The sequence below is a fragment of the Acomys russatus genome, chromosome 16, assembly GCF_903995435.1.
Source record: "Acomys russatus chromosome 16, mAcoRus1.1, whole genome shotgun sequence".
Lineage (NCBI taxonomy): Eukaryota > Metazoa > Chordata > Mammalia > Rodentia > Muridae > Acomys > Acomys russatus.
This window is the reverse complement of record NC_067152.1, coordinates 35,535,029-35,562,862: the sequence shown is the minus strand read 5'-3', so window position 1 is coordinate 35,562,862 and position 27,834 is coordinate 35,535,029. Positions and strand designations below refer to the sequence as shown.

The 27,834-nt window shown below is 48.2% G+C and overlaps 2 protein-coding genes across 2 annotated transcripts in view; one reads left to right on the top strand and one right to left on the bottom strand.

Moving 5' to 3' along the window:
* Wipi1 (WD repeat domain, phosphoinositide interacting 1) overlaps positions 1-6,411 on the top strand; it is a 35,962-nt gene extending 29,551 nt beyond the window's left edge. Inside the window, exons 9-13 of the mRNA XM_051158957.1 lie at positions 231-395; positions 1,491-1,598; positions 2,227-2,345; positions 2,905-3,005; positions 6,023-6,411. Of these exons, the coding sequence (XP_051014914.1) occupies positions 231-395; positions 1,491-1,598; positions 2,227-2,345; positions 2,905-3,005; positions 6,023-6,070 (541 nt within the window). The 3' untranslated portion in view covers positions 6,071-6,411. The remainder of the gene's footprint in view (positions 1-230; positions 396-1,490; positions 1,599-2,226; positions 2,346-2,904; positions 3,006-6,022) is intronic.
* Positions 6,412-7,237: 826 nt separating this feature from the next.
* The window catches only part of Arsg (arylsulfatase G), a 76,989-nt gene continuing 56,392 nt past the window's right edge, over positions 7,238-27,834 (bottom strand). Inside the window, exons 9-11 of the mRNA XM_051158956.1 lie at positions 21,686-21,806; positions 15,897-15,987; positions 7,238-7,821 (exon numbers count right to left, since the gene is read on the bottom strand). Of these exons, the coding sequence (XP_051014913.1) occupies positions 7,547-7,821; positions 15,897-15,987; positions 21,686-21,806 (487 nt within the window). The 3' untranslated portion in view covers positions 7,238-7,546. The remainder of the gene's footprint in view (positions 7,822-15,896; positions 15,988-21,685; positions 21,807-27,834) is intronic.

Sequence of the window (27,834 nt, the reverse complement as noted above, 5' to 3'; positions counted from 1 at the left end):
CAGTAAGTGGCATGGGGAACCTCTGAACAGGGCTACAGTGGCTCTTCTGGAGGACACGCAGGCCCCGATGCTCTTTAGTTATTGATGGAATAATAGGTCTCAGTGGCCAGAACACTGTGCCCAGGCACAGCCTCTGCCTGCCGAGGTCAGTGCTGGACTATGGTGATCACCGGCAAAGCGCCTGTGCCAACAGCCCAGGCCCACCCTTGCCTCTGACTTGCCTCCCCTAGCCGCCCAGAAGAGCCTTCCACATGGAGTGGCTACATGGGAAAGATGTTCATGGCAGCTACCAACTACCTCCCCGCCCAGGTGTCAGACATGATGAACCAGGACAGGGCTTTCGCCACAGGACGCCTCAACTTCTCTGGGCAGAAGAACATCTGCACCCTGTCCACGTACGTATGGTGCCACCGAACTCACAGGTGTATGCTCCCAGGACATAAGAGTCCCTAAATGTATGAAAAGAAAAACGGTGGGGCTGGGAAGGTGGCTCAGTGGTTAGAGCCGGTACTGCTGATGCAGAGAACCAGGGGTCTGTTAGCGCATGCATCTGGTGGCTCACAGCTGCCTAGAACTTCAGTTGGTGGAGTCTGATGCCCTCTTCTGGTCTCCTCATGTACTGCATGCACATGATGCACATACGGACATGGAGGCACAAGCAGGCACACACATATATGCATAAGTGAAAGATAAAGGAAAGAAAAACAGCCCCAAAGAAGAGTGAGCAGAATCCATCTGCTGATTTTCATGTGGATTCTCAGAGCTCAGCTGGAAGGTGTCATGTGACTACCAACCCTTGGTTCCCAATGACCATGCCTTACAAACAGTTCTTGTGTATGTAAGATAAAATAATGGAATTTCAGCTCCCTACCCTGTGGGGCTGACAGGTATCCTATATGAATAAGCTTAGGGGTATCTGTTAAAGAAATGAAAAGAAAAAAGAAATAAAGAAAAAAATGAAGAACAAGGCAAAACAAAAAGAACATGAGCTGGACATAGTGTTACTCACCTGTAATCCCAGTGCTCAGGGGACCTAGCCAGGGGATTTGCAAGTTCAGTGCCAGTCCAGAATATGCTGCAAGACTCTCTCTCAAAAGACCATAAAAGCAATCATTTTAGGGGCTAGGGAGGTGATCTGGTCAGTAGAATGCTTGCCACAGAAGCAAAGAGCTGAGTTCGTGCCCCAGACCCCACTTCCCATCACTGTTGAAGGCAGAGACACACATAATGTGGCGATCACATCCCATCCAGGGACACCTATCAGCTGGCCATCACCTTTCACATACATCACTTTGTCCCATCCCATACAAAAACCCGGAAATAATCCTGAAAATGACCAGGTCAGAATGAAAAAGCGTGGCCAGAAGCCCCAACTGTGGATCACTGGGCTAAGGCTTTACCAAAGGCAGAAGTGCTGGAGCCAGTCAGGCGGGGAGTGACGCTTTGCCAGCTGACTCCACATCTCTAACAATTCATCACTTGTCCCTTAGGATCCAGAAATTGCCTCGGCTGCTAGTGGCCTCTTCCGATGGACACCTTTACATCTACAATTTGGACCCTCAGGATGGAGGAGAATGCGTCTTAATCAAAACCCACAGGTGAAAATGCTAGTTGTCAAACAGCTGTTCGGGAACAGGCGTGCAGAGCTGTCTCCGCTGGGGACAGCGACCCACTCTGGTGTTCCTGCTGCTGTTGCTCCCTCCTGGCAGTCTCTGGGCCACGCCCCCTAGCGGGCTTTCTACTTCAGGTCAGGCACCCACAGCCGATTGCGCCCCTTTGAGACAGTACCCAGACAGATAATATAATACCCCAAATGAGATGTCCCTCTGCTCAGCCCACCCCCTAGGACAGCCCTTAAGAACACAGTAGATGATCAAAAATGTTCCCAGAACCAGCTTTGAAAGCTCTTAAAGTTCTGTGTAAATGACCTCCCATCCCGTGGTGGACAGGATACTGTGAACAGCCACAGCACCTCACTTGTGGACCTCCTTAGCATATCTTGGTGTTCTTGCCTGAATGCGCCAGAGGGGCAGAGGGCTGGGCTTTGCTTGGCCCTGGAAGCAATGGCTGACCTACTTGGGTCTATGCTGATCTTACAGTGTCTGGCAGGTTTGTGATTTGCCCTCAAACAGCGGAGTGTGAGCCTCCCCGCCCTCCTCCGTGTGAAGGTGTTCTGGGGATGTGCTGACATCCTCTACCCTTCCTCTTCTTAATCGCTGCAAGCAGCTTGCTTAGCTCAGGAACAACAGACGAGAACAAAGAAAACGACCTCAGACTGTCCTTACCTCCATCCTACGCCGCAACAGTAGCGAGGCCCAGCACGTCTGCAGCTTCCACTGTGCCAGGTGAGCCACAGGGGGGCCCCTCCTATGGGGCTGTCTTCCCCCCCACCCCTGTGTTATCTCGGGGTGAGCACACTCCGAATATTTCCTCACTGTGAGACCTGCCAATGGCCTTCAACCCTCAGGCCCCTAATACTGGAGGATGTAGCCCAAGAGGTCTGTTTTCCTTCCTTCCTTTCTTAAAGGCAGGGTCTCACTGTGTAAACCAGGCTGTCCTGGAACTCCCTGTGTAGACCATGCTGGCCTCAAACTCACAAAGATCTACCTGCCTCTGCATCCCTGTGGTGAGACTAAAGGCACAAAATAAACAAGTAACAATAACTCTTTACTTCTTGAAGAATTCCAAAGAGCCGGAGTTTCCAATGGGAGGCAGGTGAGACCTGCCCTTCTCTAGGCACTTGGGGACTGGACTGAGAAAGGACCTAGACCCACCCTAAGCTATCCCTCTACTGGGAGGCAGAGATCCAGCGCCCTTGCGTCCACTCTCCCTTCTTCTCAGGTCCTGTCCCTCCAGCAGCCGTGTCGGGGCACCGCCTGTTTCACTTCTCACTCTTGCCTCCAGGTTACTCTGAGGACGGCGGTGCACTCCGAGGGGAAGTGATTCCGGAACACGAGTTTGCAACGGGACCAGTGTGTCTTGACGATGAGAATGAGTTTCCCCCTGTGAGCATTCGGAACCCTTAACAGAGTTAGCCCATCTGTGTGCCTGGAAGGAAGCTCTGCCTCCTACAAGAGGCCAAGTGGCTGCCCTGTGCTCTAGCTCCTAACCGCCAATCCTCTTTAAAATGCAGGGAGCCCTAGGGCACCCACTTTGCAGTTTCAGAGCCTATGGGCTAAGCCAGCTGGTGTGGTGCTTGATGCCTGAAAGCATTACCATAACCAAATACTAACCTGGGGAGTGTGGGTCGCTCAGTCGCCAGAAACCTAAACTTCTTGTCTCTGCCTCTCTACATACTGCCTTAGCTGCTTGTGAGGTCCGAGGTTCTGCCAGTGTCTGGTTTTCTGAAGCACCTAGGAATGCTTTTGTAGAATGCTGCCTGTTACTTGTTGTGATGAGCTAATGGGGCTAGGTCATGTTTGGGACTCTGAGCTGGCTGCAGGAACTGACCTGCACCCTGCCTGTAGCTCTGGCATCGCACTCTTGGGCCTCTCCAGCAGCTGCAGCCGTTCACCAGGAAACCATGTGTACAAAGCCAGTGTGGATGGCATGGGCTCACCTGGACACCTTCAGCAAGGCGTCCCAGCATCCTGCCTCAGCTTGTTGGCAGTGAGAGATGGAGGGGTGGCTGGGCACTCGACTGGCTTCTACTGAGAGCTGGAGGAAAGATTCTCCCTAACCCCCCCTCCGCCCCCCAACACTGGGGACTGCCGGGGGCCCCCTAGCTCCTTCATCTTCAGGGCGGCCGACCGTGTGCACCCCTTGTGTGAATTTCAGTTAGAAAACATCCCAGTGGCCAGGGATATGGCTTAAATGGTGGATTGCTTGCCTGGGTCACATGAGGCTTTGTCTCAAAAACAAAAACAAAAACAGATAGCCAACCTGAAATCATTTCATATGTATACAATGCCAAGTCAAGACTTGGAGAATAGGCCCTGTGGGCTCTGAAGTGGGTAAACCCCGTTTTCGTGTGAATGGGAGGTATTTGTGACTTCCATACTGGCTTTGTAGATTGCAGTTTGAAATGTACATTTTTGGACTTTCATAGGCAAGTTGCCAAATACATTGCCAGCAAGTAACAGTTAAATACTAATGGTGGAAAGGAATAGTTCTTTAAAAACAAAACAAAAACCTAATTACACACTTTAAGACAGCCATTGGCCTATTTCCTAAGGCAGCGGTGCCTTTGGGCTCACGTGATGCCAAAAGTGGTGGTTATTTAACTATTTAGCTAGCATTACGTCACCCGGGAGCGAGGGCACTCGGGGTTGGACAGTGGGTATAAACATGGCCAAAGCATCCTATTCTGTGAAGGTCAGATGCTCACTGTGTCCTGTTTTAGCAATTTGGGTAGAAATCTGAGACTGCTGTAGAAGATTGACACATCACGAATTTAACAGTCTTCACTGTAATCAGAGCAGACCTTGCAACCTCCTGTGTTTACAGAATTAGAGTAATTTGAACACCAGCATGTAGGAGGTGGTCTCTTGCTAGAAAAAAACCGTATAAAACAATAACCCATTTTTCCTGGAGGGGAGGAGAAGCAGAGGTGCTTAATTTAAGAACTAGCATTGACAGGTACGGATTAATGATGGTGTACTTCCCTGGCATATAAGTGGCTCTGGGTTCCACACTCAGCAAATCTCTCTCCCCACCCCCACCCACTTCCTCTCTCCCTCTCCCTCCCTCCCTCTTTTCTTCCTTCCCCGCCCCCCCCCCCCCCACAATCCAGAAACAGTAATGTTTAAATGTGTCAGGCCATGAGGCACGCTCACCTGAACACTGCCAGGAAGTCAGGTACAAGGCAGTTGTCCTGTCTCTCTCTTTAGGTGCCAGTTTGTGAATGCGGACTTCAATTGCATTTGGAGTTCTTGTCTGGGCTAGGGATGTGGCTAGCTCAGTGGGCCGTGGGCACTGGTTCCCATGCCTAGCCTCCAAAGGAAACTGTTTATATGCAAGAAATTCTCCCTGCCAGTAAGTGTCTGTCACCAACAAGCTAGAGTGGGGCAGTGCCTGGGTGTGCACAGGTGCTAGGTGTCATGGTGGCCACCAGGCCCAGCCTGTCCCACGGCCTGCAGGCAGATGGAGAAGAGGAGCCAATGTTCAGACTGAGGTCCTGGGTCAGCAGCAGGCTGACTTCTCTGTCTCCAGCCACCAGGACCAGAGGTGAGAGTAGTGCTGGGTTGCCGTTCAATGCAGCCATCTCAAGTTATGTCCCTGTAACTTAGGTATTTGACTGGGCTTCCTAGGAAAGCCCCTCTCTGCCTTTATTCCAAATTGCATGCCTCTTACAAGTATTCTCCCAGAATCCATATCTTTACTCACAATTCTTTAAAAAGTCTCTGGGACTACAAAAGGCTCTTGGGAGTCTCAGCTTAGCCGAAATCCCTTCTCTTTTGGAGTCGGCCTTGGGCCTCTCTCTGAGCTCTGCCTCAGGTCCAAGTGTCATCCGCAGCTTCCTTTATCAAGTAGACCGCCACTGCCCTCTTAGCACCACTCTGCTCTTTGGGATTGCCTTCGCCTCAAGACCAGCAAGAGACAAGGAAGCTCTTCATCTTTGGTCCTCCAAGGAAGAGGCTCTGAGAAGGGCTAACAGCTTCTGCTTCTATAGCAAGCCAGCCCGCAATCCATGTACTCTGTGATGCTAATCTTAACCGTGTGAGCAAGAAACAGCCAACTTGGACCAAGAACACATACTGACTGTGTGTTTTCTCTACAGTCATTTAGCAGTCAGTGTTTACAAGTAAGACGAGCCTTTAAAGAAAATGCACATACACACACAAGCACATGTGCACACATGCACACGTGCACACATGCAGTTTGTAAACAGTATTGTTGGGATCTGTGCCACAATGTAGACACCCACATAAGTTGGGTGGATTTTCCCGTGGCCGTGAGTGAGGGTCAATCTGTGGTCAGACATAAAAGTTTCAAATCCTAGCACAGCCCTGTGGGTAACCCAGCCTGCCTCCCCACAGCCTCTCCGGAGAAGAGTAAGGCCATTTTGTTTTGATTTTGGTAGATACTCTTGTGCCGTGGAAATCAGAAGGGCAAAACGAAGCAGTCCTGACCAGAAGCCCACGTCAGAAGTCAGGACACCCCTGTCAGGTGGTTTTGGAGAGAACAAGGAAAGTGGAAGAAATGGCGTGCAATCAATTGTGTGAGCAGAGAGGGAAGGGAGGCAGGAATCCTGGTGCCTCGCTGCCTGAGCCGTAGAATGTGGTTAGCCCCCTGCCCGCCCCGCCCTCTCAGCTTTGGCTGCCCATGGGCGAGGAGAACGCTGGAATAACATCATGCTATTTAAAATACCTTCAAACCACAGTGTAAATGCTAACTAACCATATTGGTATATAACCAGAATTTTATATTAAAAAGGGCGTCCTTGTCAAATGTATGCTGTGTAAAAAAAAAAAAAAAAAAAAAAAATGTACTTAGCCGGAAATATCTTTGAATTGTGTTTCTTGTATATTATAGACTTATATAGGGAAAGACTATTTTAGCCAGGCAAAGTATTTTTGCAGTGATTGAAATAAATCATTTATTACCTTTGAGTCCCACTCAGGACACTAATTAAATAAAATCATGGCAATGCATATGTGAGTTGTTTACATTTTTATTTCATTTCTTGGAAGTTCTGGGGGCTGGGAAGAAACCCTGAGTCTTTTTTGAAAAGATTATTTTTTAAATATATGAGTGTTTTACCTACATGTATGTATGTGCACCACATGTAAGCCTGGCATCCTCAGAAGCTGAGGAGAGTACCAGGCACCCCTGGAACTGGAGTTACAGACAGTTTAAGCTGCCATGTTGGTGTTGGGAACTGAACCCAGGTTTAGTGCTCTTAACTGATGGCCCATCATCTCAGCCCCAACCCTTCAATCTTCGTAATACACCCTTTGACATCAGCAAGAGGGAAGGACCAAGGGTTCCGGTCTAAGGCCTGGGAAGACCTACGGGAACGTCCATTTAGCTCTATGCTTCTCAAGGCATCTCAGAGGAACTGGCAACGACGGAGGCTCCCGGACCCTCCTCCAGATCTGAGCCATCCTCTGCATTTTGCAAGCCCCGCCCGCCCCCACCAGTGATCTGTAAGCATCCTGAAGATGGCTGAGCACTCCATACCCACCAGCCAGAATGAATTTGTGCTAAAATGGCCAATGAAACTGAGGACATGAGATACATCAAAATACTAAGGATCTGCTTGGCGTCAGGGATACACAGGCAGCTTCGTGTGTTACGTTAGCCTTCAAAATCAACTTGCAATTGAGATTTAAGTCAGTGCCCAAGCTTAAAACCAAGGGCTTGGACCTGGGCCATGACTCCATAACCCACTAGTGCTTATTCGTCCCGTGTGCACTGTACCAGCACTCAGAGCTTCTCACACCTTCGTGCAGAGGAGGCTGAGGTCTACACAGAGAGAGGTAACGCTGTAGCATCCGAGCCATGCTCTGCAACTTCCTTTCCATGGCCAGACTGAAGTTTGGAAGTGAACCTACCTGTCTATAATTTCCAGATGGTCTTTCTCACGGGGAGAAATCGTGGCCAGTCACACCACTTGGCAACGGCAGGCAATTTGGTAGAGGTTACAGCAGGGAGTCACTGAAGGGTCCTGAGCATAGTCTGCTCGGGAGCTGTTGTCATCGGCAATGTCTCGAAGGACATCTGTGAGAACCCTGGTGATCTCTGGCAGCACCGCCTGGTACTCTGGGCTTCCTCTCGGTAGTGGGACTGCTTCAGCATCATCATCTTCTAGGTTGAAAATGAGAGGAAAAGCATGGTGCTGCTCAGGACCGGTGCTCCCATCACAAGCCTTGGCCCCGCCTACAAGAAGGATGACAAAAAGTTAAAGGCAACCTTCACCCTGAGCTTCAAAGCAGGACATGCCTGGTAGATTACCCTAGAAACTCAAATGATTGCTCTCCCTGCCAAATAAATGACCTTTTGATTCAAGTCTGTCCGGTGATGATCATCTGTGCAGAGAGGGATTAGGTCTGTCCCCTGGACTTGCCTTCAGAACCAGTGGACGTGTGTTCAATGCCTTTCATCTCTGGCCTTTGGCAGTGAATCTCATGGGTTGTTTTGGGTTTTTGTTTTTGTTTGTTTGTTTTGTAATGGCAGGGGGCGTGGCACACACCTGGAAGTCAGAAGACAACTTTGTGGGGTCCTCTCCTTCCACTGAGTTCAAGCAATCAGACTCAAGTTCTCAGTTTTGTGTGGCGTGAGCTTTTCACCTACTGAGCCATCCTGTTGGCCCCTGAATCTGATACTTTGGGTCTTGTTGACCCCTCAATCTGATACTTTGGAGCACCGAATCCTCCAATACCAACTGTTGGACTTGGTGGAAGTCAAAGTTAACTTCCCTGAGCTGAAGATGGTGTTGTTACGGAGACTGGAATCTGACCAGTACAGCAGTCCAAAAGATAGGGTCAAACGTACCTGGAGAAGCAACAGCACTTTCTACCTCTAGAGACAATATTTATTATTGCTTGATTGATTGAGATAGGAGTTTTCTGTATAGCTGTGGCTGTCCTAGACTCTCTTTGTAAGTCACACTGGCCTCAGACTCACAGTGATCTGCCTGCCTCTGCCTCCCTGAGTGCTGCGATGACAGGCGTAGACTACCACGCCCTGCTTATTTATTTATTTGTGTGTGTGTGTGTGTGTATAAATGTTTTACCGAAGTGTAAACACCTTGTGCATGCAGTGCACACAGAGGCCAGAAGAGGGCATTTTATTCCCTTGTGCTTGGAGCTGCAGATAGTTGTGAGTCACCATGTGGGTACTGGGAACCAAACCCGGGTTTTCTGGAAGAACAGCAAGTGCTCTTAATTGGCAAGCCACCTCTCCAGCCCCCAGCACTTAATGGTTCCAGTCTTAATGGTTCCAGTGACCTTCCCCTCCCTTTTCCTATCAAAAAGTAGTTAGAGTGTCTAACAGAAACCTATGTAACTGAGTAGAAGTTTGCCTCTGGGCACCTTGGTCGTAAAACATTAATAAAATAGAAACGTCAGTTGCCTGGGAGATGGAGAGTTCTTTCCTTGAACAGATGTCTGAGGAAATGTTCCTGTTGCTCTTCCTACAGGGAACCCTATATCATGGACGGCTCTCTCTAAGAGCAGGGTAGGGCTCTGCTGTATGTCCTGGGCTGGCCTCAAGCCCTTCATCATCTGCCTCAGCCTCTCAAGTGCCAGGAGGGCAGGTGTGCACAGCCTTGCCCGCTCTGAGGACATTCTTAAAACAGAAAATACATCTGGGATTAGAGAGTCCGCTGTCTTCTCGCCTCAAGAAGACAGCACATTGCCACAGGTAATTCAGCAAAAACAAAGTGGGAAGAACCAAAGCCAGCAATCCACAGACACAGCTTTCCGGTCCAACATGGATGGAAATGAAACTGGAAGTCTCAAGGTCAAAGCCTCCGTCAAGGGTTTCCTCCATGGCAGACACTGGCTAGAGTTGACACAAATTTGACTCTCCATCAGCAGCAGAGACCACTTGAAATGGCACAAGTCTCGACAGTCAACCAAGCAAACATTGAGGGTGACTCATCAAAGTTAAGTGACATGAGCCTTTAATCTCACTCAGCACCTGGGAGCCAGAGGCAAGCAGATCTCTTGAGAGTTTGAATCCATAGATAGGAAGATAAGGAGTTCAAGACCAGCCTTGGCTACAGAGTGAATTAAGGCCAGCCTGAGCTACATGAGACCTCACTTTAAAAACAATTTAAAACACAGATGCTGTGGCACACACTTGTAATCCCAGCACTCAGGGAGGCAGAGGCAGGTGGATCTCTCTGAGTTCAAGGCCAGCCTGGTCAAAGCAAGTCCAGGACAGCTAGGGCTACACAAAGAAGCCCTGTCTTGAAAAACAATAAATAGATAAATAAAAATAAAAATAGTAACACCAGGCACATGATGGATGGTTCAGCACATTAAAAAATGCTATATGAATAAAAAAGGTAGTCAGGCCCCCAGAATCTACACAAAGAATGGTACAAAGTTGTCTGCTGACCTCTACAGGTATACCATGATACACACATACCTGCAAATACTCATCACACACAGTCATAATAAATCCCACTTAAGGAAAGCATACAATGGTGTGCTTTGAACTACCATCCTCTAGCTAGCAAAGTGACTTCTAGGCAACATATTTTAGCAAATCCATAAAAGCACTCTAGTGGAATAAGCAAGACAGGCAAAGACTAGAAGGCACTTGACCCTGCAAAGAAGAAAGCCACACTGGGTCGGACCTGGTCCGAAGTCTCCTCCCTCCCTGGGGTTGCCACACAAGCAGTGTGGAGCAGGCAGAGTTCCAGAGGAAAGCTGGGGTGGCTTAAGGTGTCGGACTTTAAGGTCGCCCTGAATGATGAAAGCTGACAGGTGAAATCCTGAGAAGACAGCCACAGAGTACAAGCCTCGAAGTTTTCAATATGAACTACGAATCCTTAGCTGACCCCTGAAAGAGTATCTGCCCAGGGAGAGAGAGAGAGCGCACCCTTTAGCAGCTGGAAGACCAAAATAGCAGGCACTTGTGTGGCGGCCTGCCACACAGAAGAAACCATTTGCGCTGTAAGTACTGCTGTTAAACGGACAGATGAGGCAGGCATAGGGTACCAACCTGTAACCCCAACACTCGGAGATGGGAGGACCAAGAGTTCCAGGCCAACCTGGCCTACACAGCTCAAAGCTATTCTGGTCTACAAAGTGAGACCCTCTTTCAAGAGAAACAAAACACTTAGATAAGAAAAGACAAAAAACAAAATCAAAATCAAAGAAACCCCTCCCCCTTTTATTTGCTTCTGACATCACCACAAAGTTCAGATGAGGAACAGAAATCAGAGCCCAGGGGTCTTTTCTAAACTAAAGGACAAATTCTGAGAGGCAAAAATCCTAAGGGCATAAAATAAGTCCTTCCCAAGTTCAAAGGAACACACTGCAACTGACTTCCCATGAGAGCCAGAAGGCAGACTCTCCAATGTTTCACCAACAAGGCCCAGGGCACAGTTTTTGTTGTTGTTTTGTTCTGTTTTTTTGGTTTTTGTTGTTATTGTTGTTTTTCGAGACAGGGTCTCTCTGTGTAGCCTTTGGCTATTCTGGACTCACTTTGTAGACCAGGCTGGCCTCGAACTCACAGTGATCCGCCTGCCTCTGCCTCCTGAGTGCTGGGATTAAAGGCGTGCGCCACCACGCCCAGGCAGTGCACAGTTTTTAAATGACTCCACAGGAGGCTTCTGCCGCCACTATGACACAAAAGCGTGGAGCCACCAGTCCATGCAATAGCAGGGGAAAACTCAACTTATTAAAAAAAAAAAAAGAGTGTCCATTAGCTCTGAGAAGTGTATAAATTGGGCCAACCCTGCCCAATGCTGAATAGGCAGTGGGCAGAGATAACTGCAATTTACACAGCAGAGAACTCCACTGGAGCAGTGTGAGGAGGGGAGCAAGGGGCTCCTAGCTGGACAAGTCTGGGACAGAAAAATGCCAGGAAGACCTTGCCATTGGTCCGCTTTGTGGATGTTCTTACTCTCTCCTCACCACTGGGGCTGTGGAACCAAGCCCAGCCGAAAGCCCTGGACCAGTAAGCTGTATCCATAATGGATGCTTCCTAGATTTGTGAATTGTAACTCCAGGAGCTCAGGTAGGTCTCACAGTAAATGCTATAGTAAAATTCTATCGTTCCAGGAGCAGTGGAAGAAAACTAACATCTTCAAATACAACAGTCGGGGTACTAGAGAGATGGCTCAGTGGCTAAGAGCCCGTGCCACTCTTATAGAAGACTCAAGTTCAGTTCCCAGCACACATTAATTCCCAGTACCTATGTTGGGTGGCTCACAAACTTCCTGTAACTCTAGCTCTACAGGGATCTGACACCTCTGGCTTCCATGGGCACCTGCACTCACACAGACAGACAGACACACACACACACACACACACACTTAAAAATAATAAAAGTAAATATTTAACCAAAAATGACATACAAAAGTTAAGACCGAATGGGTCCAAGATATAAATGTAAGAACCCTCCCCCAAACAATAAAAACCCTTAGAAGAAAAAACACAAGGAAATATTTTTAGGATGTTGGCAATAACAAATAAGTTCACAAGTAAATCCAGTCAAGGACAAAAAGAGTAGCACCAATCTTAGGAAGCCCTTTTGAGAAAACAGATTTCTTCCAAACTTGTTTCATACAACCATCAAAAAATTTATGCCAAACCTTGACACATGTTTTACAAGAAAGGAAATTATAAGCAAAATCCTAGCAAGTTAAATCCAATAATGTGTGTGTGTGTGTGTGTGTGTGTGTGTGTGTGTGTGTGTGTGTGTGTGTGTGTGTTAGATATATACACGCATACTTACATATACATTGTATCATGACTGGGTGGGTTTATTTAGGAATATAGAATTGGCATAACAACTAGAAACCAGGCAATATTAGTTGTAGTCATTAGCTTTTTGTTTCTGTGACGAAGTTGAGGTAAAGAACTTAATGAGCCACGGCAGTGGTGGCGCACACCTTTAATCCCAGCACTTGGAGAGGCAGAGGCAGGTGGATCACTGTGAGTTTGAGGCCAGCCTGGTCTACAAAGTGAGTCCAGGACAGATAATGCTACACAGAGAAACCCTGTCTCGGGGGAAAAAAAGAACTTAATGAGGAAAGACTTAAATTGGCTCATCTTTTCAGAGGTTTTGGTTCACAGTCAGCTGGTTCCCTGGCTCTTGGGGTTTTTTTTGTTGTTGTTGTTGTTTTGTTTTGTTTTGTTTTAACAAGGCCAAAGAATCAAAGGAAAGCTGCTTACCTAACTGCAGTGGACAAGAAGCAGAGACCAAGAAAGGCAAGATACACACTCTAAAGGTGTACCCACAATGACCTTCTGTCCAAATTGGCCCAGCATCCTCAGGACCTCTTGTACAGGGCACCCATCAGTGAGTTAGTACACAGGTGAAGTCAGCATTGTCATGGTCTAAGCATCTTCTAGAAGTCCCTCCTCAGAACACCACTTACACTGAGGACCAAGCACTCGACACTTGAGCTTTTTGGGAGATGCAGTTTGTACCCATGACACCAATACAGCACTATGGAGTGTATACACCGGTATACACATTTAAATATGCATCTGTTAGTATGTATAAAATCTGCCCTGTTTTTATAGTTTCGTTTTTATGACTGTGTGTGCATGTGCATGTACATGTGTGTGTGTGTAAACATGCATGGGGGTGGTGTGGGGATACACATGTGCCACAGAGCACATGAGGAAGTCAGAGGACAAGTTGTGGGAGTTGATTCTCTCCTTCCATCACATGGGCTTTATGGATTGAAGTCAGCTCATCAATACTGTCAGCAACTGCCTTTACCCAGAACCATCTAGCCTGGTCTTTGATTACTTTAAAAATAGTGGCAAAGGGGGCTGGAGAGATGGCTCAGAGGTTTAAGGGCACTGACTGCTCCTCCAGAGATCCTGAGTTCAATTCCCAGCAACCACATGATGGCTCACAACCATCTGTAATGTGATCTGATGCCCTCTTCTGGCCTTCAAGTGTATGTGCAGCCAGAGAACTGTGTACAAAATAATAAATAAATAAATCTTTAAAAAAAATAGTGGCAAAGGGTAGTTACCAACTAGCATCAGTAGGCACAATGCTTGCCACACAAGTGTGAGGACCAGGATTCCGACCTCCAGCACCCACATTAGTGATGGGCAGGTGTGGAAGCCCATCTGGGATCTCAGGGCTCAGGGGTCGGAGACAGGGGATCTCCAGAGCAAGCTGGCCAGGCCAGCAGGATCAGTGAGGTGTGGGTTCAAGTGGGAAATCCTGCCTCACCATATAAGACGGAGAATGATCAAGAAGGACACCTGATGTCAAACCTCAGGCCAACACACACACACACACACACACACACACACACACACACACACACACACTATATCACACATATATATGCTTAAAAAAATGACTTTTGAAAAGGGGGCGGGCTAGGGAGGGGAAACAACAATGATGCTCCCCAGTTCTAGGCCACACACCAAAAGACTGGTTATCTTTCAAGGCCACTCCAGCTCATGACCAAAGCATCGTCTCCCCACCGTGGAAGGACATGTTGTTCTCTATCTTAATGGAGTAGGTGCCCAGGCATCTGCCTTTCCCGAATGCAGTTCTAAGTGATCAGAAAGCAAATTTTTTAAAAGCGCAGGGAGGACACAGAACATGGAAGCAGCTCACCCTGTTTGCAGTCCTCCTCAGAGGTACCGAGAGCTCTCTGGTCCCCTCCCCACCCTGGCTCTCCTTCTTGGGATTGTCATTTCTGCCGGGTTGCGGTCACTTTACATAGCCCTATTACTTCATGGGAAGGTTTACGATCGCAGCGTGGCGGTGCCAAGGGCTTGCTGGCAGGGTTCTCCCTGCATGAAATCAATCCAGCCTGGAGGGCCCATGCCTCTGAGATAATGTAATGTAAGGACTCGGGTCCCTGAGCTTTCCCTCCCAGACCATCGTCAGGATCGGAGTGTTTTGTCTGAGGTTTAGGAACCAAAGATTCTTGTAGCATTTCTAAGATCCCTGGAGCTGTGAACTCAAAAGGCTTGCTCTACTTTTGTAGCCACATTTTATGCTCAGGAAATAAATTGTGTGTGTGTGTGTGTGTGTGTGTGTGTGTGTGTGTGTGTGTTAGTTATACCATTCTTTGAAAATCTCCAACATGAAATAACTGAAGAAAGCTGAAGTCTCCATTGAGTCCTAGCCGGTCTCTCCGCTATTTTTGTTTTAGTTTTTTTTTTTCATCGATTAACTTGATTAACTTCAAGATGTCAGTGCCCCAATCAAGTGCAAAATACTGGGACAAGCATGTCAAAACAATAAAAAGTTTACTTTTTTCATTTTAATTTTATTTGTGGGTGCTCATGCATGTGTGTGTGTGCATCTGCACGTGTGAGTGTGCATCTGCACGTGTACCTGTGCCTGGGATCAAACTCAGGTCAGCAGGCCTGGTGGCAATTACCTTTACCCACTACACTAGTTATTTATTGGCTTGACACAAGCTAGAGTCATTTGGAAAGAGGAACTTCAATTGAAGAAAAAAAAAAGCCTCCATAGGATGGACCTGTTGCAAGTCTGTGGGGACATTTTCTAGATTAATGACTGATATGGGAGGAACCATCCCACTGGGCATGAGGTGCCACCCCTGTGCAGGTGGTCCTGGGTGGCATAAAAAAGCAAACTCAAGCAAGACACAGAGAGGAACCCAGTCAGCAGCATTATTCCATGTCCTATCTGTCTCCATTCCTGCCTTGAGTTCCTATCTTGACTCCCCTTAGTGATGGACCGTGACCTGGGATGTGTACACCAACAGACCCTTTTCTCCCCAAGCTGCTTTTGATCGTGTTTGGTTTGTTTGTTTGATCACATCAATAGAAAGCAAACTGGAGCACCCACTAAGCCACCTCAGCAGGCCCAGTATGACACTTCTAAAATATATTCTTGGGTTTTTGAACCCCAGCCATTGAACGGACCAAGGATGGAGCGACTTCTGTCCAGCTGCTATGCAGACTTTTAAAGTCCACTTTCTGAAACATTTTATTGCCACGTAAATGGCACTTTTAAAGGTCTCTGAGCTCCTATTTCATCTGCAGCCAAACTGGCATTTAAAGGTTAAGTAGGAGCAAAATGTTCTCTGTGTGAAAGGGGACAAGGAAGAAGAGGCTGGGCCCCTGAGCCTGGGGCAGGAAGACCGCATTTCCGTTCCAGTGGATGCAGAATGCCTTTGCTGGGCCCTCCTGCCAAGCTAGTGTCTGGGTGACATAGTCAGAGGCACATGTGAACTCCTCAAGGAAGCCAGCCATACCCACTCTCACGCGGAATGCCCGTGTATGCACATGGGAGGTAGGGTGAGGGGCTCCACTTACCAGTAATGTAGAAGGCCTTGTGACGGTCCAGGCGGACAGTCTGCAGCATGCCGTACTCTCCGGCAGCCCCGCTGTTGGGGTGGAACAGTACCTGAGAAAGAGAGCACAACCTGTGAATAAGAAAAGCATGCTAGGCTGGCAAGATGGCGCCGCGGGAAACTGTGTTCGATGCACAAGCCTGCCGCCCTGAGCTTGATTACAGGAACCCACATAAAAAAACAGATGTGGTGGTGCACATCTGTAATCGCAACACTCCGACTGCAAGCTGGGAGGCAGAGAGGCAATCAGAAGCTCGAGGGCCGACTACCTTTCTGTGTGACACAAGAGAGACCCACTCAGCAAAGTGCAAGGTCTGAACCGACTCTCAAAAGTTGTTCTCTGGTGTCCTTGACCTCTCTGGCTCCTTCAATCCATCCTCCCTCAGAATCAAGTAACCTGGCCCCACAGAGACTCAACCGCCAACCAAAGAGCACGCCTGGGAACAGACCTACGCCCCCTACATACATGTAACAGAGATCCAAGTTGGTCTTCAGGTGGGACTCCTAACAGCAGGTGCAGGGACTGTCTCTGACTGTGTTGTCTGCCTTTGGATCTTTTTCCCCTAACAGGACTGCCTTGCCTAGCCTCAATAGAAGATGTGCCAAGGCAGATTGCTATCCATGCGAGGCCTCCCTTTCTCTGAGGAGAAACGGAGGGGGGATAGGGGGAGGAGAGATGGTAGGAGCAACTGGGAGGAGAGGAGAGAGGGGGAAGCTCTTATCGGGATGTAAAAATAAGTAAGAATAAAATGTTAATATAAAGAGGAAAAAAAAGTTGTCCTCTGACCTCCACATGCAGATGTGGTCCATGTGCCTCCCCAATACATATACTACATACATACTCACGTACACAGGAGAGAAAATCATGCTAGGTGTCCTGGCCTACTGTAACCCCCACATCCTACATACTGATGAGCACAGGCCTACAGCTGATGCCAGCGAGCTCCCGGAAGCCACCGCCATAGCCATTTAACTAAGAACTTCAGAGGAATGGGCTTCCTCGCTGTACAGCTCCAACACGTCACAGGGGAAGTCAGCTTCACGGGCCCAGGACCGCCTCTGCAATCTGCAGGGCGCTGAGTGGCCTGGGCTAGTGCTTTTTTATTTTACCATTAAATTAAAATTAATTGAAAACTCCAACAGCCACAGCAGTGCTTTAAACAACCCTCGGGACCCTTCTCTCTGTGGAGTTTCTTGCGGGCTGTCCAGGTCATGCACCTAGGAGTCCTTCCTGCCCCTTCTCCTCAGGCGCAGAAAGCAAGCTGCAGACAGAGATGGCTTACATCTATCCTGGGGCTTGTAACGAAGGCCACCTGAAGATTTCCACAAAAACTGGCTCCTTTCGCCTCTGGCTGACTCTCGAACTCTCTTCAGCAAGAGTTGTGTAAGGAATGTGAGATCTCTCCAGCCCCAAGCACAGTTTCACCTCTGAAGCTTTTATTGCAGAACTGGGGTTCGAACTCAGGCCCACACACAGGCAAGGCACACACTCTACCCCTGAGTTACGGCTCCAAATCAAGCCTAGCCTGAACATAGACACCTATGACTCAGTCCTACTGTACTGCTGAGGAAATCTTTCCTGATTCAGTCAGACGTGGAAGAATTACCCTAAAGAGCGGAAACACCTAATTCAGAGGTCCCGAGGGAAGGAGTTGGTAGGAAATAAAAGACCAGCATCCTCAGAAGGTTGGTGGGTTTGGGCTGGAGGCATGAAACTGGCCTGGGATGAATCACGTCCGTATATATTGCTGGGAAATCACTTACGTGATTCAAAGTTTCCGTGGGGCTTGGGGAAAAAATAATGAGAAACATCTGTTGGAGAGGGAAACAGCCCCCCCTAGTTTCAGTACCCTGAGAGGAGGCCGCCCTGGGAAGGGTTCCCCCACACCTGCAGCTTCCCTGCCCTCCCCCTCCCCATCAACCCTCCAAACACCCCCAGCAAGCTTCCTCCAAACAAGAAAGGAAGTCATTACTGAAAACCTCATTTCTTCCATCTCAGAGAGGCACGCCTGTCACAGCAGGACACTGCTTTGTTTTCTTGAGAAAGGGAAAACTGGGGGGTGAGGAGGAGGGTGGGAGCGAAGAACATGGACCATTCTTGTCTCCCAGGAGGGATATGTTTAGACACACCTCCACTCCCACTCCTGCCCAAGACACAGTCAAGGTTGGACTCTTCAAACCATGGGTATCATTCAGGGCTCAATGACAGGACTAAGACAACTCTGCCACAGTCTCAGGGTATAAGGGGCACTTAGCAGAAGCCTCCAGAACCTAAGAAGCAAAACTGGGGCAGCCTGTGCTTAGAGATGGGGGTGGGTTTTGAGATACTGATATAAGCCACTCCCTTTGAGCAGAGCGATGACAGCTTTCTTGTTTACATCAACATAGGAAGATGACCACTGGTAAGCTGACATGCAATCACGGCTGAAGGTATTTCCTCTCCAGATGTCTGCTCCATAGTTCAAAGCCGGCTGACTTTATCTTCTGCGGACTTGAACTCGTACAGACTTCTTTCCGGGATGCCATCCTGCTTTGCTACGCATTTGTTGTTTTGCTAAGCATGGCTGTGTGCTGTGTCACCCTGTACAGTATGGTCCCCAGAGGTGTCCTCCTGCACCCCAACAGGCAGGGGAAGGCCCAGCTTCAAGTCTCCGAAAGCAGGGGTGGGGGAGGGGGTGTCAATCATTTGCATGTCACTCTTGGTGACACTTTTCACCACTAGGGGCCTCCCTAAGAGAAGTGATGGGTATTCATGTTTCCCGATACATTGCTTCTGGAGTGTCTGTTTATAGCCTACTGCTGCCCCATATTGGAATAGACCACGCAGATGCAGACATACTGAGGAAACTGTTCCTTCACTGAGAAAGTTTGAACCTGGCCATGAAAGACATGACTCAATCACGCATGACGTCACCACCTCCAGCTTCCATCTTGGAGTCAAGAGAACAGAAAGTGGGTCACTAGGTTCTGGAACGTGTACTCCTCTCCCCTCTCAGGCTCTCAGCCCTCTCTTCGTGGCTGCTCTCACCGCCTATTCATAGACCCGTCAGTGTCAGGTGCAGGGGGTTAAATAGGCAGAGCACACAGCCGGATGACGGCTGTGGTGGCTTTGGGAGCTCAGAGACACAAGCTTCCTAGAGAGAATGAAGTAGGTCATGAGCTCAGAGATGTGTAGCCACTGTTTCCCTCGCACTTTCCTCCCAGGGCCCTGAGAGGTGGCTGAGAATATGTGGTCCTAAACTGCTTCTCTCTTCAGCTCTGGGCTCTCCTTGCAATATGCAGAAGCCAACTGCTGAGAGGCATCCACATAGTGTTCTGAGCGACTATCTAGGAAGTTCTTTGGGCTTCTAGAAACTGGAATGGTTTCAAACTGACCCATATTAGAATCCTTCTGAATGAAGGATGACTCTGTGGGCAGATACAAATTGCATTTAGCAAGTGGTACATGGGTTGGAGAAATGGTTCAGTGGTTAGAGCAATTCCTGTTCTTGCAGGGGACCTGGGTTTGGTTCTCTGCACCAATACTGAGGCTCACACTGTCTGTAACTCCACTTGGAGGGGGTCCAATGCCTTCTCCTAATGACTGTGGCCACTGTACAACACAGAGCACACACACACATACACTCAGGCACACACAATGCACATAAAGTAACTATTTTAAAGAGGTATATACATACTATATACATGGATGGATGAATGTTTGGATACACACAAAATCATTTGTTTTGATATTCTGGATTCCTCTAAAACTGTTACAAATCCAAGACAATTTAGTCTCTTCATTTCAATGGGTTAGGCCGACCAGAAAAGAATAAATCCAAATCCATGCACATCAACCAGCCCTGTCCTTAAAATCCAAGGTGGTCTAACCTGGAGAGTTTACATGCACACTAGAAGAAGTTGGTGCTCGGGGAGACCAGGCACAGAACCCACATGCCGTCCCCTTTAAAGACACCATCAGAAGCTCCCTGTAGGCCATAAACTGGCTTCCTCTTGCTGGGTCATAGGATATGGTAAGAAAGTAAACAAAGCCGGGCGTGGTGGCGCACACCTTTAATCCCAGCAATCGGGAGGCAGAGGCAGGCGGATCGCTGTGAGTTCAAGGCCAGCCTGCTCTACAAAGTGAGTCCAGGATTGCCAAGGCTACACAGAGAAACCCTGTCTCGAAAAACCAAAAAAAAAAAAAAAAAAAGAAGAAGAAAGTAAACAAGTGCCCACTTGAGCTAGATTACCAACACAACTTGTATCTGTTTTTTCCCTCCTGATTCCTGGACCTAACCCAATGAGTGTGCACAAGTCAGATGCTAAAGGAAGGCACGGCTCTGTCCGGGAACGGAAGTAAACACGTGAAGGAGCTGGCATCCACAGGAGTCCTGACAGTGTCAAGATCACTTCCCGGTGACCCTAATTATTCTATCAGTAGCCATGGCAATAGAGACTCAGGAGTACCTCTCCACAGAAACCTTGCCAGGTCAGAGCTGCTGACTTCCAGCTGAGAACGGAAAACATCTTCCTGTTTCGTGCAGCTCAGAAGGGCCAGGTCCGGACGATCTGCCGCTCCGCAGAGACAGATGTTCTGAGGTGACCCAAGAACCCTTCAGAGGACCGTGCAGGGCTAATCTGACCAGCCCTAAGAACGTCATCAGTGTGTGTAGGAGTGCAGTGTGGTCCACTCGAGGCCCAGGTTCTGGCTGATCTAGGAAGGCTGCAGTAATTACTGGCCTTGGTGGCCATGAGCACATCTGAATCACTCCCCTGTGACCCTCTCAAAGACAGAAATAGACCTCTGAAGCATAGATCTCCAGCGGGGGAAGCTGGGTGCTCACTGCGTCTCACTAAGGGGTCCCCAAGATCCTCCAGGCTCCTGCTCTAGGGACTTCCTCTTCCTTTTAGGAAAACACATGGAAGGGACATGAAAAGCCCAGGAGGACTGCAATTTCCTGGCTGCTTATTTGGTGCTTCAGAGCTGAGGAAGCGACAGCAAGAAGGTGATCATGGAAGCTGGAGACCTGAAATCATTGCCAGGGGCTGCTGATTCAAGCACAGGCAAGACAGCCATGGTGGCACATACCTACAATCCTAGCACTCAGAAGACTGAGGCTATTGCAAGCTTGAGGTCAGCCTGGTGCAGGAGCATCTTTCAAAAGTAAAACAACAATGAAATAACAGGATGCAAAGTGTGTGCTGAGCCCTCCCAGTGCTGGGAGAATGGTGAGAACACAGAGACATTGCTGACTTTCATTCGTTTGCTCATTCACCCTGCATGCGCTGGATGCTGGATGCTCGCTGGGGCTGGATGCTGGCTGGGGCTGGATGCTGGCTGGGTACGGATGCTGTTAGATACAAGAGAACTGAAACCTGAAGCCAGCAGGTGAGGTCTTGTCCCCCATAGAGCTTCCATTCTAGCTGAGCCCAGAACTGGACAGGTATCTTGTCCAACAATAACAACAAATGTACTGAGTGCCCAAATTATGTCAGAAAACTGAATGCATGCAGAAAAAGGAAATTAAACCTTTGAGATAATGAATTCTCACATACCTCTACAATAAGTCAACATGTCAAATATAAACATAAATCTGGATTAACAGACTGAATTATTGGAGGTAGCTCATCTCTGAAATTAATCACTGGGGTTTTTGCACAGGATCTGCACCAAGCACTGCCACGCCATCTTCTGAAAGTGGTCCTGTATATGTAGGTAGCAGGTGTGAGCTGTGAGACACAGCCTAGACACATGCTTTCTCCACTTACCCTATGCCCTGTCTGTGACCTGCCAAAGAGCACATCAGAGGCATCCAGTCCATCGAAGCTCCTGTCTGGGGGCAAGCTGGCTCCTGCCAGGGCTATTGCCGTGGGGAAGATGTCTAGCATGCTGTAGAAAGAACAGAACAGTTTTCCTCAAGTCTTCCAACTCTTTCCCTTGCCCTCCTGTGAGCCAAACCCAGCCGATGCAGCCCAGAGCAAAAGCAGACAGCCTTGCCTAGAGCCTACATTGTCTATTTTCTCTTTGGAGTTCTAACCAGGATTTCTGCTACAAGCGGCAGGATGTGGCCAGATGTTGTACAGGTTCAAATTGAATTTCACCACCTGTGTAACATTTAGTGCTTCAGTTTCCTAATCCCTAAGACGTGTAGTCTAATAACAACAACTGCTATGCAGGGTGGATGTGTGGGCAAAACACTCAGGGAAGGCACACAAGAGAAGCAGCCTGGTTCTTGGTAGTTAATTTGTCTTTAATTACCAACAGGGTAACACCTTTAACCCGAGAACTAAGAGTGGGGCGCTGTCTTATCAGGAATAGTGTGTGGCAGGGTGGCAGGTGTCTGCAGGAAAACACTCCCTTCATTTTCCATCGCCTGAGTCTCCGGCTCATGAAAATTTAGTCTTTAGGAGAAGTGTGTGAAATTTTGGCTATCACATGTGAAACACTCCACTTCTATCGCTTGACTTTAACTCTCTTTTGTTCGTTACAAAGTGGAGAATGTTTTAGTAGAAAAAAACATTTGGAACATAAAGAAATATAAAAAGAAAATATCACATAACTGGTCTGTCTCTTGAAGGTAACTACTGTTAATATTTACTTTTTAAAAAAATTCAAATTCGGGTTGGAGAGATGGCTTAGCCACTAAAGGCTAGGCTCTCAACCAATACATTCAAATTCCTACTTGTGTTGTGTGCAGTGTGTGTGTGTGTGTGTGTGTGTGTGTGTGTGTGTGTGTGCTTGCCCATATGTACCTGTGTGGAGGCCAGAGGTTAACATCTGTCTTCCTCTATCATGCCACATCTTGTTTTTTGTGACACTCTCTCTCACTATTTCAGCCTGTCTCACACTGAGGCCCCAGGATCATTTCCCTCCAGCACTGGGGTGATGGATGTGTCTCTGCCTCTGTCTCCAGCTCGTACAAGGTGCTGGGGAATCTAAGCTCAGGCCTTCATGCTCACATGGCAAGAACTTTCCCCACGGAGCCATCTCCCCAGCCCCACCCACTATTCACATTTTTGGTGGGTCTTGTTTATGTGATTTTATTCGTTCCTGTTTTGATTGTTTGTTGTTTCACATAAGACTTGCCTTGAATTCCTTATCCTCTTGCCTCCACTTTATGAGGGTATGAGGGATAAGATTACAGGCTTATGTCATGTGATTTTTTTTTCCAAAGTCATGTGGAACTTTACTGCACCGTGTGCCTCCCACAAGCCTCCCGTGCTCATATCACGAGATGGAGGTGGGTTGTCAGAAAGAGCAGAGGGGCTGCCCTTCCAACAGAGCTCTTTATACAAGAGCCAAAGGAACTGAAGGCCAAAGGGGCTTGCCAGAGCCAAGGGGCTGGGCCCACATGAATTCTGTCATGGGTTAGACTTTCCCAGGAAAGAGGTCCTGGTACCCAGAGGCTGGGACAGCATCAGAATTCAGGATCCTGGGTGGGAAAGTCCTCAGGGCCAGGTATTCCTAATGTATCCACCCTGAGTTCTAGGAGCAGCTCTCCGCCCTCCAGAGAAGCCGCAGAAAGGACCCACCGAGTGTGCGGCATCTCTAATCTGCCCACCTCCTTCCCCCCTGCAGGGTTCTGCCTACGACCTGAGGCGGAATTTCTCGTTGACTCTGGGACAAAGTGTTTCTCTTTGCCCATAGCTTTCACAGTTCACAAAACTGGTAGCTTATCTCTTGAGATAGGCGCTCCAGGAGCTGGCATCCCACACTGGTGTGCAGTCAAGGCATGCAGAGTCAGCACCCAACAAAGTACAGAACAGTCTGGAAACCTGTTCAGAGTCCAAGGTCCCTGCCACAGACCAGGAAACACAGAGGTCTTGTGTGGTCTGAAAAGGTTGAGATGGTTTAGGGCTGTTCAAGCTCATATTCATATTCATATTCTCTCTCAACACACACACACACACACACACACACACACACACACACGAGAGACAGAGAGAGAGACAGAGACACAGACAGAGAGATAAGTATCAAACCCATAAGCAAGAAAAACAAGATCCACAATAGATGGTTTTAGTTTCGGTGCGTGTAAGCACGTGTGGGGGTTGCACACCTGTGTGGAGGTGTCAACACACCTGTACGCACATACAGAAGCTGGGAAAAGGTGCTGGGTGTCCTCCTTTATCGGTCTCTGCCTATTCCTTTGAGGCAGCAGCTCTCCCTGGACCTGCTAAGCTGGAAGCCAGCAAGCTCTAGCAAGTCTGCTCACTCTGCCTCACCCTGCCCACCTCAGAGCTGGGGTTACAGGCATTCGTGGGACATCCAGCTTTGTTATGTGGGTGCTGGCAACTAAAACCCAATCTTCTTGATTGCTCAGAAAATGCTCTTGGCCAATAAGCCATCTCTACACACACACACACACACACACACACACACACACACACACACACACACACACACACGTTGAGGAGATAGCTCACTCATTAAAGGCTTGCCTCACAAGTATGAAGACCTTTGTTTGGTTCCCAGAACCCATGTTACAAAAATCTGGGCAGTCCTCCCAGCACTGGGGAGTTAGTGATGGGTGCATCCCTGGATCTCAGTGGCCAGTGCTTGAGGAACATCTGAGGTTGTCCTTGTCACACACACACACACACACACACACACACACACACAAATTTGAAGTAGACTGTAGGCTTTCCTTTGCCATCTTAAGAGACATCGGCATCCCAGACAGGGCAAATCAGCAAACCATCTAAACAGACTCTATATTAAACTTCCAGAATGAATTACATACTTTCTTTTTTCCATCTTTTTCCTCCTCTGCATCATGAGGTTTGGCATGCGGCACAGCACTAGTCCAAATCTAAACAGTCAGGGAATCCCAGTGTGTCAGAGTCTGGCATGACCTACAGAGGTTTTTTAGTCCACGCAGAACTCAAAGAGAAGCCTCACCCACTAAGAAAACCTCTTCAACAGGTTTGGTGACTCTCACCATTCAAGGTAGCCCTGTCCAGCATAGGCATGCCTAGGCTGTCAGAAAGTCATTTCTCAAAGGATGGCAGAAGCCCAGCCGCTGAGGTTAGCCCCATAAGAGGGAAATACTGCCTGGAACTCACAGACTCGAGGCTAGGCTTTCCTGCTCACGCACCTGGAAGGCAGATGTGTCTTACAGAGGTTACTTATGCCCCTGCAGGCCTCAGTCTTAACCCAAGAAACCCAAACCTGCAAAACCCAAGCCCTGCACTTCCAATGTGTCCATTTTGATGCTTGGCTTTTTGTCAGAGCTACAGTCTGGACTTGGTAGGCATTTTTGCTACCATGGGTTTCTTGTCTATTATAAAAAGAAAAAGGGACTGGAGAGACAGCTCAGCTCTTGTAAAGGACCTAAGTTCAATCAATTCCCAGCACCCACGTCAGGCATCCCACAACTTCCTGTAACTCCAACCTCTGTAGATACCTGTGCTCACCTGCATATACCACACAGACACACACACACAGACACAGACACACACACACACAAAGCATGATTTTAAAAAGTCTAAAAAGAAGAAATTACATTTATAACTATTGATATAAAGACAAATGTATAAGTGAACCCTTTTGTTCCACTTTAAAGAATTTTTCTTTTCCTTCCTTTGTTTTTCAGACAAGACTGTCATGTATCCAAGGCTGACCTCTGAAGTGCTGGGATTACAGGCATGAGGTGCCACACCCTGTATATGCAGTGTTGGGGATCACACCCAGGGCTTCATGCATGCTAGGCGAGCACTCTACTAACTGAGCTACGTGCCTGGGCCCCTCACACAATCACATTATGGACTCTGGCACTGTGTGTCATGGGCCTGATGTGTAAGCAGGTTTCTGGCCCCAAAGCACCATTTCACAGGCCCTCTGATAGGAAGAAAGAAATGCAGTGCCCACTCATGGAACGACACAGCTGTGACACAGTGGCATAAAAGGAGATAAGTATGGAGAGGTGCCAAGAATAGAAGAGATGAGAACAGATCCACCTCCAGTGGAGGGAGGCATGGAACTGTCCCTGGAATACAGAAATAGGTGCTTTTTTAGCGTTCAATTGTAATTTTCTTTCAGTGTTGTTTATTCCCTCTCATTATCCCTGAAAAAAGCTAGGTCTCCACCCCTTCCTGGCCTTAGTCACACTGCAGAGGCTTCAGGGGCTAGCCTGTGTTCACATTTGACTGGCAGCCTATCCCAGTCCCTCCCTACCCCTGAGTCTCTCTTACAGACACCCCTCCTCCCCCGCCCAAAGCACCTACTTCAGAGTAAGCGGTGGTCCTAGAGCACCAGGGCAATACTGAACAGCAAATGGTAAATGTCTCTCATGGACAGCTTGGCAGGGTCATACAGACCACAGGACATGATGTGGACAAGGATTTTATAGCTTCTGCATGTAGACCCAATTCTATGCCTGCAGATAAGATGGAGTCTGCTGATCTTCACCCTTCCCATATAACCCTTACTAGAATCCACAGAGCCTGCTAAGGTAGCCCAGAACTCTTCTGCAGCTCTGACTGTTTTTCCAATGAGACTGTTTCAAGATCTTCCTATCAGTTCCACCAGCTACTGCTTGCCCCTCTTATTGCCAGGTGTGGTCTTCCATCCAGAACAGGGATGGAGCTGCCCATCTCAGGTACAGAGCCAGGTGTGGTCCTCCATCCAGAACAGGGATGGAGATGCCCATCTCAGGTCCATAGCAGACCCTTCACTTTCTTTCATAAGACTAAGAGAAATTTTCCTAAAGTTGTTGTTCTCAATGGGAGTCTTTCTGTCCTTCTGGGGACATGTGGCACTGCCTAGAGATACCTTGGTTGTCACAGTTACAGGGAAGGGGCCTGGCATTGTGCTAACATCCCACAATGCTCAGAACGGGCAAAGAATTACCTGGCTCAAAATATATAGCAATGTTAGGTTTAAGAAACCTTGTCCTGCACCTTTAATCCCAGCACTCGGGAGACAGAGGCAGGTGGATTGCAGTGAGTTGGAGGCCAGGCTACTCTACGAAGTGAGTCCAGGGCAGCCAAGGCTACACAGAGATACCTTGTCTCGAAAAACCAAAAGAAAAGAAAAGAAAAAAGAAACCTTGTCCTGGAGCTGTAGGGTAAATTTATCATGACTTTTCTGCTTTGCCCCAAAGGCAATCTTTTGAAGGTGAGTTTAATTCTCAGCATCAAGAACATCCAAGTGGGGCTGGAGAGATGGCTCAGAGGTTAAGAGCACTGACTGCTCTTCCAAAGGTCCTGAGTTCAATTCCCAGCAATCACATGGTGGCTTACAACCATCTATAATGTGATCTGGTGCCCGCTTCTGGCCTGCAGGTGCACATTCAGGCAGAGCACAGTATACATAATAAATAAATAAATAAACGTTAAAAAAAAAAAAAAAAAAAGAACATTCAAGCTGCTTGGCTTATGACTACCTCCGCAGCCTCCAGGGCAAAGTTTCACCCACAGTCGGAAACAGCACTAAGTATGCATTGTCTCCATCTGGCAATTGCAGTCTCCAGGCTTTGGGGGCAGCCATGTACAGGGTCTTTCTAAAATACTGTATTATCACGTAGGCACATATCCAAATAGTAACTGGATATTGCTAAAAGATAGCCAATGAGATTCAGGATAAACGACCCTCCCAGTACATTCTGTTAAGTTTAATTTGTATTATGTTTATTTGTTTATTGTGTGTGTTTGTGGGCACACTAGTACTGCGGTGCACATGTAGATAGAGGTCAGTGGACAGTTTGCAGGAGTCGGTTCTCACCTCCCACCATGTGGGAACTCAGGGATGGAACTCAGGCCACCTGGCTTAGCAGCAAGCACCTTTGTAGGCCCAGCCATCTTGTTGCCTCTCACACACACATCCCACTCGTACCCTTTTTTAAAATTTTAATTTCTGAGCTGGACGCCTGTAATCCCAGCACTCAGGGAGGCAGAGGCAGGCGGATCTCTGTGAG